Consider the following 12,544-nt stretch of genomic DNA (forward strand, 5'->3'; position numbering starts at 1 on the left):
TCTGTTCCAGTTCAATAAGAAATTTGGATTTTTTACTCCTATATAAGAATACCTTTTCAAGAGATTTGGTTTTAGCCTGAGAGGTGATCTTGGACACTAAAAGAATTGCAGGAAACCATTGTTAACATCCATACTATTTTCAATGTCTGAAACAAACCTTCAAAATCTTGTGGGGAAGTCAAGGAAATAGGTCTGCTGTCAGCCCATGAATATTCTTAAGTTAATATTCTAAGTTAATCGACACAAGAATTAGATCATTGAACCAAGCTGGGCATTCAATGTGATGCGCGAATCATGAGAGACTGTGTGCACATCAAAATTATATCACTGCAACGTTCATTTAAATGTTACTGATATTTCTCCTTTTTTAGGGTAGTATTTCCATATACAAATACTAATGCTGTACAAAATAGCAAGCTCCAGTACAATTTATCTCTAATTGTTAACACCCACTTTACATTCAAAAAATAGGTGTTCATAATTGTCTATTTTAAAAATACTTTGAAGAATATATATACAGCAATGGCAAAGAGGCCTGTACTGAAAAATGAAGAAAGGCAAAGGAAGGTTCTAATTCAAAAAAGATGAAGGAGAAGAGAAAAGGCCAAACTTTTAAAATAATGAATAAAATATTGTGGATCAAGGAAAATCTTTTGTGTCGAAGAACATGAAGAGAACCAGAGGACATCGTTAGAGGCTAAAGATGCCATAAGTTAACTTAAGAGGAAATTGTCTCATGGTTTCCCCCCCCCGGCTGCTGAAACCATTAAACTTTATCAACTTCAGGTTAAGACAACACTTTCCTTACTGTTTCCCCAATCCTCCACCCGCATTAGACTTTAAATTAAGCTCTAATTTTTCACATCAGTGTCATACGTCTCCTGCAGAATGTCCAATTTCCCATTATCCCTATTCTTACTGATGAGAGGCATATGATATCAGGTCATAGTCCAACAGGTTTATATGAAATCACAAGCTTTTGGAGCACCCCTCCTTCGTCAGGTGAAGTCTTACTTATTCTTAATGACTTAGTTTGTATCCCTATTCCCATATTATGCACTTTAACACTCTCCATGATCTCCTGCATCTAAAACTTCCTCCAGCCCATTATCCTCTCCCGAATGCTCAATTCTTCTGGTGTTGGCTGATGGTGCATTCCCCATGCTGCCCCCCAACACGTGCCCTCTGCCGAATTTGTCAAATGGATTTTGCTATCAACGGTCCTTCTATCTGTGATCACTCCCTAAGTCATCTTTCCTCTCCATCTCAGGAAACCATCTTTCAACCAAGCTTTGGGTCATCAAAGCACAGACGGCACGATGGCACAGTGGTTAGCACTGCTGTCTCATAGCGCCAGAGACCCGGGTTCAATTCCAGCCTCAAGTCACTGTATGTGTTGAGTTTCTCCCTGCGTCTGCGTTCGTCCAAGTACTCCGGTTTCTTCCACCAGTTCAAAGCTGTGCTAAACTGACCCTAGTGTTAGGGGCATTAACAGGGTAAATATGTGGGGTTACGGGAATAGTGCCTGGATGGGATTGTGTGGTCGGTGCAGACTCGATGGGCTGAATGGCCTCCTTCTGCACTGTAGGGATTCTAGGGCAAGTCCTAACATGGCCCTTTGTGGCTCAAACTCCATTTCCAATCCCCTGTGCTCCAAGTAAATGGCTTTTATAGCACAACATTCCAACTAAGTCTATTCAAACAAGTGACTGGTTTATGATACTAGCACCTTGGGCCAGGAAAAGTTTGCTTATTGAATAGTTACAATTAATATGTTCCTGGTAGTTACTAACCAACTCTAACATTTCCCAAACAACTACAAAAAGCAGATGACCAAAAGTAAGCGAGGCAATTCGGAACTTGTTAAATTCACACTTTTCCAATTGATACACAGTATACAAATGGGTTCTGAAGCTATCATTACTTTTTTTTCAGAAAATGCTGCTGGGGATTAATAAGTTTCAGAAAAGCTGCCTTGTTACTTTGTTGGAGAACCAAACTCTTTCAAAACTGTTGAGCTCACTGAAAGGACCCTGACTCGAATCCTGGGGCTAGCGGCTGAAGCATAAACTAACGCTCTGCTATTCAAAGGCAGCATCGCAACATTCGAACAATGAGGCATTCTTCTTAGACACTGTTGACCAGTGATGCAAAAATAGAAGCCGTCTATTGTGGATCCAGATTTTCATACTGGGCAGCCCCCCGGGGGCTGTATGACTTGAATTCCTTCAGTCTCAATGCAATTACTTTTATGTGAAAAATGTATCATTGTTCTGTTCTTCAAGGCATTTGGAATTGTATTTTAAAATTGATTGTTAATGTAACAGGAAATGGAAGTCTGGTATATAATAAGAAAATACAGCTGCTTTCAATAGGGGGTTGCAACCAAACGTAGAAAAGGAAAAAGCCCACAAACAGAAAAGATTGCTGAGATGAAAATGTTGCATTATCTACATTGAGACAATCGAGTGGCAGCACAGTGGTTAGCACTGCTGCCCCACAGTGTCAGGGACCCAGGTAGGATTTCAGCCTTGGGTGGCTGTGTGGAGTTTGCATGTTCTCCCAGTGTCTGCATGGATTTTATCAATGTGCTCTGGTTTCCTCCCACACTCCAAAGATGTACAGGTTCGGTGGATCACCCATGAGGGGTGAGCATGGTTGGAAAATCCCACCCCTTGTCTCCATGTTTCATAGGAAACAAATGGGAAGGTTGCGTCTTAATTTGTGGGAAGTCAAAGTGAATAGCCACCATTCCCTTCCTATTGCATCATGATGGCTTCTCCATTTCAGCCAGAATGTGTGGGTCTCAGAAGTGGTAACCTCACAGTCATGCGATCGAGACTGCTTTCAGGACTTGAAGCTTATTTTCCTCAAGACAAAAGGGAAAATGTAGAACTAGCCAAAAATTATCGAACCAGCCGCAATTACACAGCTAAGGTAATAAACAGAAATACCCTGGGAGCAGGAGAAGGACATTCTCCCAACTTCAAGCTTATCTGAGAACCAACCACCTGGCAATTCAAAACAAGAAATCTCATAGCTTACTGAGAAACCTCATACTGCATATAGACCTCCATTTCAACTAAAAGTGTCAACTCATCCAAGAAAGAACAGGCCTACTACGAAAGAGAGACTGAGACAGTTGCACTTTATAAATAGTATTTTTTGCTTTACCTTTACGTGAGTAGTAGAGTGTTTGAGGCACAAATGAAATGTTGTGTTTTTAAACCTCTGGGGAAAACGTGGGATAATAAATAACCTCCGTTATTTTAAACTCACAAAAAGCTTGCTGCTGGAATCAATTAAATTGGGATCATCATCCCAAGGACAAGAAAATACATAGACCTCACACATAAAAATATTTTGAACGTGGGAAGAAAAAAAAACACCCAAATTCTGGCTGTGACAACCACCCAGTGACTGAGTCCCCTCTGTCCTGCTCTCTACTACTTCTAATGTCAGGCACTGGCATTTAATGTCCCCTTTCCCTTTGGAATGCCTGAAATAGATATAAAATTTTAGGTAAACAACATATCGTGCATATTAATATGCCAGACTTGATTGCAAAATATGTTCCTTTGATTGTCCTGTTTCCAGTTGTACGTTCCATGGAAGAGAATTGCTCAAATCTCACTCAAAAAATCCTTTGTCATGCGATTAATAATATTTGGAAGCCAAAGGCAAAAGCCATTGAAGGTTGAGCATTTTGGAGCTCAGTGTAGACCTTTCCCAGCCTGAGCTTTACATTTACAACCGAGCTTTATGTATTGACTTGCATTTGTATGCAAAGCTAGTCCATCTGTTTGAGCTGTCAATGGTAACACACTGAGTCAGAAGGTTGTGAGTTCAAAGCCAGGTCGGGAGGCTTGAGTGCAAAATCTAGACTAACTCTTCAGTGCAATTCTGGGGGGCCACCACACTGCTCCAGATGCTGTCTCTCCGGTGAGCTGTTCAATCGATACCCTGCCTGTTCTCTCAGGTGACTGTAAAGAATCCCAGGATCACCACCGCATACAGAAGCAATGGAGTTTGCCCCTATATGCTAGTATCATCCCTTACCCACATTACTAAAAACAGATTCTCATATTGCTACTCATGTGAGTTTGCCACATGCAATTTACTGCACATTTTCTGCCATCAAATTCAATTTGCTGCAGAACTCGATGGGGTATCCTGAAGTTGTGAAAGGGGTCAAATAAATGTAAATTCTTGCTCCTTTTACATGGTGTCACAGCAGTTTCAGGAAACCTGAAGCACCTAGAATCCAAGATAAACATTTAAAAGTTAAAATATAAACATGCGTGCCTTAGTTGAAAGAAAAATGAAAAGATTAACTGCAGGTAAGGACGCGAACAGTTCTAAAATGGATCTGTAGTTAGAGTGCTTGCAGTCAAGTGTGAAAAAGAGTTTGCCGCCTGTAGGAGTGCAAAGGTCAGCTGGAAAGTTCCCAGGCCTTGGATTGCATCCATCATTAAGGGGCCCCTTTACAGCTGATTTTGTTTTAATCCAGTTCGAGGGGATTGTGTGTTGCGTTCATTTATTTGAAGGAAGGAATCTCAACGCTTTCATTAAAAAATTCCAGTTACAAAGAATTCTAATCAATATTTTTTGACCCCTTAATTTCCATTGCCTTTTTATCAACACATAGAGCCGTTGACTTCCTTGATTACTACCATAGAAGAGGTAATGAGGTTCATTATGAGTGATTAGAATTATTCTTAACAAAGATTGGTTATCAATGAATCATGAGGGGCTGACTCCACATCAACCCAAAATGTTAATCCAAATGCATCTAGACTCTCTGACTCAAAGCAGTTAAAATGACCTTGGGCAGCAAGGTAAAATGGACCACACTGAATCAACAGCCACATTCGCCCCTCTGTTCTGATCTTTTCTGAACCTGCGCACATCCATAAGATTTGTTATGGCCCCAGACTAACATCGTCCACAGTATTCATTCAAGCCAGCAAACACGAATCATAGAAGAATCACAGAAGAAGGCCATTCGGCCCATTGAGTCCACACTGACCACAATACCACCCACGTCCTATCCCCATAACCCCAAGTATTTACCCCCTCTCCCTGACAGTAAGGGGCAATTTACCTAACATACACATCTTTGGAGTAAGGAAGGAAACTGGAGCACCAGGAGGAAGCCCACTCACACATAGGGAGAGCGTACAAACCACACAGACAGTGACCCGAGGCCAGAATTGTACCTGGTGCTGTGAGGCAGCAGTGCTAACCACTGTGCTGCTGTCACTCACTACTTTGAAATAAAACTGGTGTAGGAAGGTTAAAGAAAAAAATGAGACGATCACTAAGAATTCTTTGACTTTTAATTCTTTTAAGTGTGTTGGATACAGGGGTGAAAAAAGTCTATGAAAAATATTAGGAGGTGCTTCTCTGTTAGATTTAATACAGATTACATGAAACTTTGAAAGAAAGAATTAGTTTAGCTTGGGAGAAACTGTATAGGAGTACAAAACTGATATAATTTGTGCTCTCTGAGTGCTGTAAGTATCCTTCGCTCTCTAAAATGGCATCCACACAAAGCGTATCCACTTTGAGGTGAATCATATGGGCGCCTTGTTGGTGAGGTTGTTAGCACGTGTACAGTGAACACCATCAGATGTCTGTGAGACTGGCAGTTTGTGACATCAATCAGCATGAGACCAGTGCTGCCATTTTGGTGTTTAATGTTCCGGCTAATGCTCTCTTTTAACCTCATCCATTCAGCAGCAGGGAGGACTCACCACCAGCACTATTTAAAGGGATCATCCACTACATACTGGTTGGATTTCTTCAAACTGTAGCTTCGCTTATACACGTGTTTTGTGCTTTCTACAGTTGTTACAAGTTCCAAAAGTCATCAGGGGCGGTGTGCTAGGTGCCCCAGGTGTTTTTGCAGCTTTCAAAAACGGCTTCCTAAATCAGTTCTTTCCAGACACCTGCACACTCGATTAGGACTTGGAGAATGAGCAGCGGAGAGGCAGAGATAGATAGGCTGCTCGAAGAGGAAGGAGAGGGAGAAGGGCTCGCCACCTGAGGCATTAACAATGTGTGCAAATGTATATACTTCAACATATATTTGATATATATCCCTGAAAACTGATATCTGCTGCAGCCGAGCTAGAACCCTCAGTGCAAGAAGGAGGGCAGCATTGCCTATGAGGTGACCATGGTAATTGTTCCAGGCTGAAGTTATTTGGAAAATAGAACAAAGAACAAAACAGCCCGGGAAACAGGGCCTTCGGCCCAATGAGCCCACGCCGCCATTTTAACATCGAGTCCCCGCTCCACCCATGACCCTTGTCTATGCCTATGGCATTGAGGGAAGACTAATTTAGGGACAATTTGTTACACCAATATCGCCGTTCTTTGTTCATGCTTGTGAATTGAGGCTGTGCATTCATTGAGAGCTGACCACATTTCATGCTTTCTTGCCAGAGATTAGCAGCTTGAGCGAGCAAATCTGCAGTCAGGTAGGGTTGCCTTTTCTCTTATTTGTTATTCAAGTTTTACAGAGAACCCATTCCATCAGGAAGGATGTGGGTGTGTGAAGGATGATGGCCCCAGGCAGAGGGGGCAGGTCAAAGCCCCTGCGCAGATACACAACATTGCCAATTTCGAATATCATCTGCCTTCACTTCAAGTTGACCTCGGGAGCAGAGGTAAATCATGACAAGAGGAAGGCCACGTTTGTTGGGGTCGGTGCCAAGTGATATCACGGTCCCTTTGTCATGAAGTCAGAAGGTGCTGGAGAAATGATATGGAGAGGCTGGGGCTTACATCAAAGACCAGGGAGAGTGTATAACCGAAGTAAGGGAGAAGCTGTGCCAGTAGGAGCAACACTAACTCTGTATTTTGAGTAAGGTCATCAGGTATGAGGTGCTCTCAGTGTTATCATACATGGTACAGGTCTGGCCCATATCCCCAACCCTGTACTACAGCAGTCATCAAATTCATCTTCGACTTAATATGGAGATCAAAAATAGATCGTGCTCTCAGGGACACAATGAACAAAGCTCTGTGAAGAGGGGGAAAGAATATCGCCCTCAAGCTAATAGCCACTTTCATGAATGGCTGCATCAAGCTGTGCATAGACCGCCAGTCTGCAAACACTAAGGGCCCAGTTTTACCAATCGGAGCCTAAGGGCCGGATCCAGGCGTAATACGGATCCGAGCCCAGAATCCTCTGTGCAGCGCACCCATATAATTTTTGCTGGCTCTGGTCCGATGCATGCTGTGGGTGGGGCTGAGCACTGCTGGAACGATCGGAGCTCTGAACTGCGCGTGTGCAGTTTGAAAAAATCTGAAGCAGTGCGCCTGGGTGCGGGAGAGAAAAACAGAAAAGAGAGCAGAGAGGGGGGAGGATGGACTTGGGAGATTCTTGCAAACAGAAAATAATGCAGCATCTTCTTAGTGCTGCCTAAGTATCTATGGGAAAGGTAATTAAACTACAGTGTCCTAGTGAGCAATTAGTGACCTGTATAATACATTTGTGATTTGTAACTGGATTGTCCCTGTAGCCATGAGCCAGCTGTTCAAATGTTCAGAGTTATGTGGAAAACTTGGAAGATTTGTCCCTGTGGTGGAACTTGGTTGGAAATAAGATTCAAGGAGATTACTAAATCTGGGAAATCAACCATAGTGAAAAGATGGAAGGGTGGATATATATTTTGAAACATTTTCCCAAATTTTTTGACTGTTCTTGCAATTATAATTTTGACATTATCTTCCAAAGGGAATTCCTCTAAATCTGTGCAACGTTCAGATGAAAACAAGATGAAAGAAAGTATCCAAGGCTGCTCCAGAGGCAGATTAGCTGCACCCAACGTTGCCCATACAAATCACATTTATCAGTAGGGGCATATCTGCCATGGAATGTGAGAGAAGGGTTGCCAATACAAACTGACTTTGCCAGGGCTAGGATTTCCCACCGGTGCCAAGAACTAGAAAATCAAACCCTTGGACCTTAAATTTATCATGGACACTTTTCTCAAGGTGCTTATCTACATCTAGCACCTACGCCCCTATAGATTGGTTAAAATAGGAGTAGAATTCAGGTCAGAAAGCAGGGCATTGTCTAACCTTTTCTTCCTCTGTGCAGCGTACATAGGATTTGGCCCAGCACACAAATATTTCTGAATGAGTCAGAAAATTAAGCTCTTTATAATGACTGGGTGCGGTGTGCGCCAAAGCTGTCTACTGTTACCATTACTTTTTAACATCTACGCCAAAGCCATGGTAAAAGAAGCACTAAATGAAATACAGAAAGAAGCAGCCCCATTGAGGAAGGAGGTGGGATTTCCACAACACAAGAGTGATGCAGAAGATCCCAGTACGGTGGAGCAGGAGACGTCAGATGCCAGCAGATGGAGGTGGATGTTCGTGAATATCAGGAAGAAGCAATAAGGTCGGTTTGGTCATATTCAAAGGCATGGAATCTGAAGGAGGTGACTGAAGGAAGTTAAAGGGGAAGTTACAATGACATTAGACAACTTGTAAGGGGTAAGTGGGAAGCTGCCATGAGTAGCTGAAGGTGAAAGCACAAGACCATGAGGCATGGAGAAATGAGCAGAGATTTTGCCCTTCGTGCCACTACTATTACAAAGACCCACTGATTCACAGCCTACCGAACCAGTGCCCAAATTAAGCTTGATAGGTTACATTCCATAACATATTTTAACGTGCATTAATATTGCACTGAAACCTGTATCAATAGCAAATACAGGAAGTTTCCAGACATTTTCCTCTGACCTGGAAATGGTTTGAATGATTGACAGTCGCAGTGCAGAATGAAAATGGTGCACTTATATAGCTCCAGTCATGTACAGCACCACAATGTGCAATGAATTGTGCAACCCTGTGTTATCTATGCCTGTTAGGTCAGAGCTAATGTATGTACTTCTCTGAGACACATCCATTGCCTTGCAGCAAAGACTTCAAATGTGCTAAAGCAATATTTGCCAGTTTAGGGGCAGTGGGACTTTCATAAGCAGATGCAATTATAAATGTACTTTCCTGTATGGGCCTCAGTCAGCAAACAGATACTGCCACTTTAATTTCCCCCAATAGAACCACGATGCTGCTAACAGATGATGGCAAAAGACAAACTGGATGTTACATTACCGTACTGTCGGACATCCACACAAATCTCAGTCGCTGTCAGATTCGCGGGTGGAGAGTTGATGGTCTGACAGGTCAGCCACATGTTGTAATAAATAAAGACTGGGATAGCAGAAAAGCCAAAAACTCCGAGCCACGCGATTCCCAACAGGTAGGTCAGAAAGACAAACTGGAAAGAAATTAAAACAATCAACATGTAAGTATGCATATATACATTAAACAAATTAAATATGCAAAATTTACATGCCATGATTACACAGGAGGTATATCTCCAAAACTTTGCTTTAGGTTCACAGTTTCCAAGTATTTCTGTTGCTTACCGGTGACCTGCATGTGTAGGGATCTGCACATTTCAGCAGATCCCTATAAATACTGACATATTCCAGGGAAATACTGACATGTTCTGGAGGAATACTGATACATTTAGGAGGGCAGCACCATGGCCCAGTGGTTAGCATTGCTTCCTCACAGTGCCATAGAGTGTTCAATTCCATCTGGGTCACTGTCTGTGCACAGTCTGCACGTTCTCCCCATGTCTGCGTGGATTTCCTCCGGGTGCTCAGGTTTCCTCCCACAATCCGAAAGATGTGCTGGTTAGGTGCATTGGCCATGCTAAATTTGATTTGATTTGATTTATTATTGTCACACATATTAGTATGCGGTGACAAGTACTGTTTTCTTGTGTGCTATACAGACAAAGCATGCCATTCATAAAGAAGGAAAGGACAGAATGCAGAATGTAGTGTTACAGTCACATCTAGGACGTAAAGAAAGATCAATTTAGTGCGAGGTAAGTCCATTCAAAAGTCTGACAGCAGCAGGAAAGAAGCTGTTCTCGAGTTGGTTGGTATGTGACCTCAGATTTTTGTATCTTTTTCCTGACAGACGAAGGTGGAAGAGAGAGCGTCTGGGATGCATGGGGGTCTTGATTATGCTGGCTGCTTTACTGAGGCAGCGAGAAGTGTAGGTGGAGTCAATGGATGGGAGGTTACTTTGCGGGATGCATTGGGCTACATTCACTATCTTCTGTAGTTTCTTGCAGTCTTGGGCAGAGCAGGAGCCATACCAAGCTGTGATACAATCAGAAAGAATGCTTTCTAAATTCTCCCTCAGGCATCAAAGTGTGGTGACTGGGGGATTTTCACAGTAACTTTACTGCAGTCTTTATGTAAGCCTACTTGTGACAATAATAAATAAACTTTGAAATACTGACACATTCCGGAGGAATACTGACATTTTAGGGGAATACCGGCACATTCTGGGAAAAAACTGACACATTCTGGAAGAATACTGATACATTCTGGGAAATATGTTCTGTAAGTGTTCTGGGAAAAAACAAATGTGCTCGAAGGGTAAACGGTAAGGTTCTGTGGGAATACTTACTTTCTCCAGTGGATATTTTAGCAAACAAAGATCCTGACTTTAGCAAAATTCAGGACCTCCTGAAAACACTGACACTCTTCCCAAAGCTTCCTGCAAATATAGATATACTCCTCCCAGGAACTCTCTGCAATTAATGAAACGCTCCTGGATGTTCCCTGTTCTAACTACTGAAGGCCATGTGTAAGGAACGAAAAGGAAAACAGTGCAATCACTGTGCTAGCATGTTAACAATTAGAGAAACCTGATTACAGGTTTACAATCTGCGGATATCTGACATCAATCACATCGATTATGACAGCTTGCCACTTGGAGGAATGTACTTATTTATCCAGACTGCCAAAAGTCATACCTTTGAACGTATCGCAGTTGTTGTCTAACTGAAATGTTGTTCAGCCTATCCAGTCTTTTTGCTGAAGTTGTTTGCTAGTTTCTTTGGAAATAGCTCCTTTCAAAGTTGAATAGTTACATCTGCCCATTTTTGTCTGATGCCCAGATTGTATTGAATTTAATTATTTTGTAATAACGGTCCCATCTCTCCCCTGGAGTGTTACAACATCCATTTCTTGTAACTCCAGGTCAAAACGAGTACTACCATTGGTGGCGTATTTTCATTAACAGGTTGTGCCTTAACAGTCAGTAGAATTAACTCTCGACAACTCTAATTTCCTCCGTTTGCATTAGCTTCTTTTGATCTTGCCATCCTCAGTGTAATGAACTAGCACTATGCTGGGAGTATACACAGCTCCACACTTTCCCTCCAAGTTATTTCCTTTCTTTTCTAATTAATGTTAAAATTATATAATTATATGAAAAATATTAATTACTATCCCAGCCCCCATATTACCTTGCATCAGTCTTCACAGTGGAAGCCACCAGTGGGATGCCAGAGCTAGCTAGCTGAGATAGCTGATGAAACTGTGGGAGCATTGATGGTGATCTTTCAGGAATCATTGGAAGCAGGGGGGGTACAAAGTACAAAGAACAAAGAACAACCCAGCACGGGAAGCAGGCCCTTCGGCCCAACGAGCCCGCGCCGCCAACTTAACAAAGCATTTTCCTACACGTACCTTGACCTGTGTGTATGCATATGGTACCCCCATTGGAAACCAGATTCAGGGGAGAATAGTTTAGGGACAATTTGTTACACCAATCAGCCTAAGAGCACATCTTGGGGTGTGGGAGGAAACCGGAGCACCCGGAGGAAACCCACGCAACCACAGGGAGAATGTGCCAACTCCCACAGACACAGGCCCAAATAGTCACTGAGCTGTTGTGGTGCCCATCTGCTGGTCCAGTTTTAAGCATACACAAACAACGCAAAGTGCTAGGCTACTCTCAAAACATCCAAGAGCAGCCCACGCACAACCCACCGTGTGCATGCCCCTCGTTAGACAACAAGGTGGACCGACACACCTGCGGATTAAAAGAGACAAAACATCAACATGCAGCATTAGATTTCCAGTAACGTCCCGAGGCTCTGACCCTTTTTAAAACTGTCTCCTATAACCCTCCATCCCTATTTCACTCATGTGCCTAAGTAAACCTTAAAACAAGTCCAGCGTGCCTGCCTCCACCATCTTACTTGGTAGTGCATTCCATACCCCCACGACCCTCTGTGTGAAAAACCTCCCTCTAGTATCCAAATTATACTTCTCCCCCCTCACCCTTAGCTCGTGACCCCTCGTGATATTTGTCTCCAATCTAAGAAAAAGCCTGCCACTGTTTACTCTATCTATACCCTTCATTATTTTATACACCTGTATCAGATCCCCCCTTAATCTCCGTCTTTCTAAGGAGAAGAGCCCCAGTTTACCCAATCTTTCCTCATAACCCAGTCCCTCCATACCAGGCAGCATCCTGGTAAACCTCCTCTGCACTCTCTCCAGGGTCTCCACATCCTTCCAGTAGTAAGGTGACCAGAACTGGACGCAGTACTCCAAATGCGGTCTAACCAACGTTCTGTACAACTGAAGCATTAGACGCCAGCTCTTATACTCTATACCCCTTCCTATAAAGGCTGGCATTCCGT

The 12,544-nt window shown here is 42.8% G+C and overlaps 1 protein-coding gene across 3 annotated transcripts in view; it reads right to left on the minus strand.

The window, feature by feature from the left end:
* Window positions 1–12,544, minus strand: part of gpm6bb (glycoprotein M6Bb) — a 190,910-nt gene that overhangs the window by 11,300 nt on the left and 167,066 nt on the right. For all 3 annotated transcript variants that reach the window (XM_080204017.1, XM_080204016.1, XM_080204018.1), the window contains one exon: window positions 9,136–9,301. In XM_080204017.1, the coding sequence (XP_080060143.1) occupies window positions 9,136–9,301 (166 nt within the window). The remainder of the gene's footprint in view (window positions 1–9,135; window positions 9,302–12,544) is intronic.

Source organism: Carcharhinus amblyrhynchos, chromosome 15 (assembly GCF_965287045.1).
Source record: "Carcharhinus amblyrhynchos chromosome 15, sCarAmb.v2.hapA, whole genome shotgun sequence".
NCBI classification, from domain to species: Eukaryota; Metazoa; Chordata; class Chondrichthyes; order Carcharhiniformes; family Carcharhinidae; genus Carcharhinus; species Carcharhinus amblyrhynchos.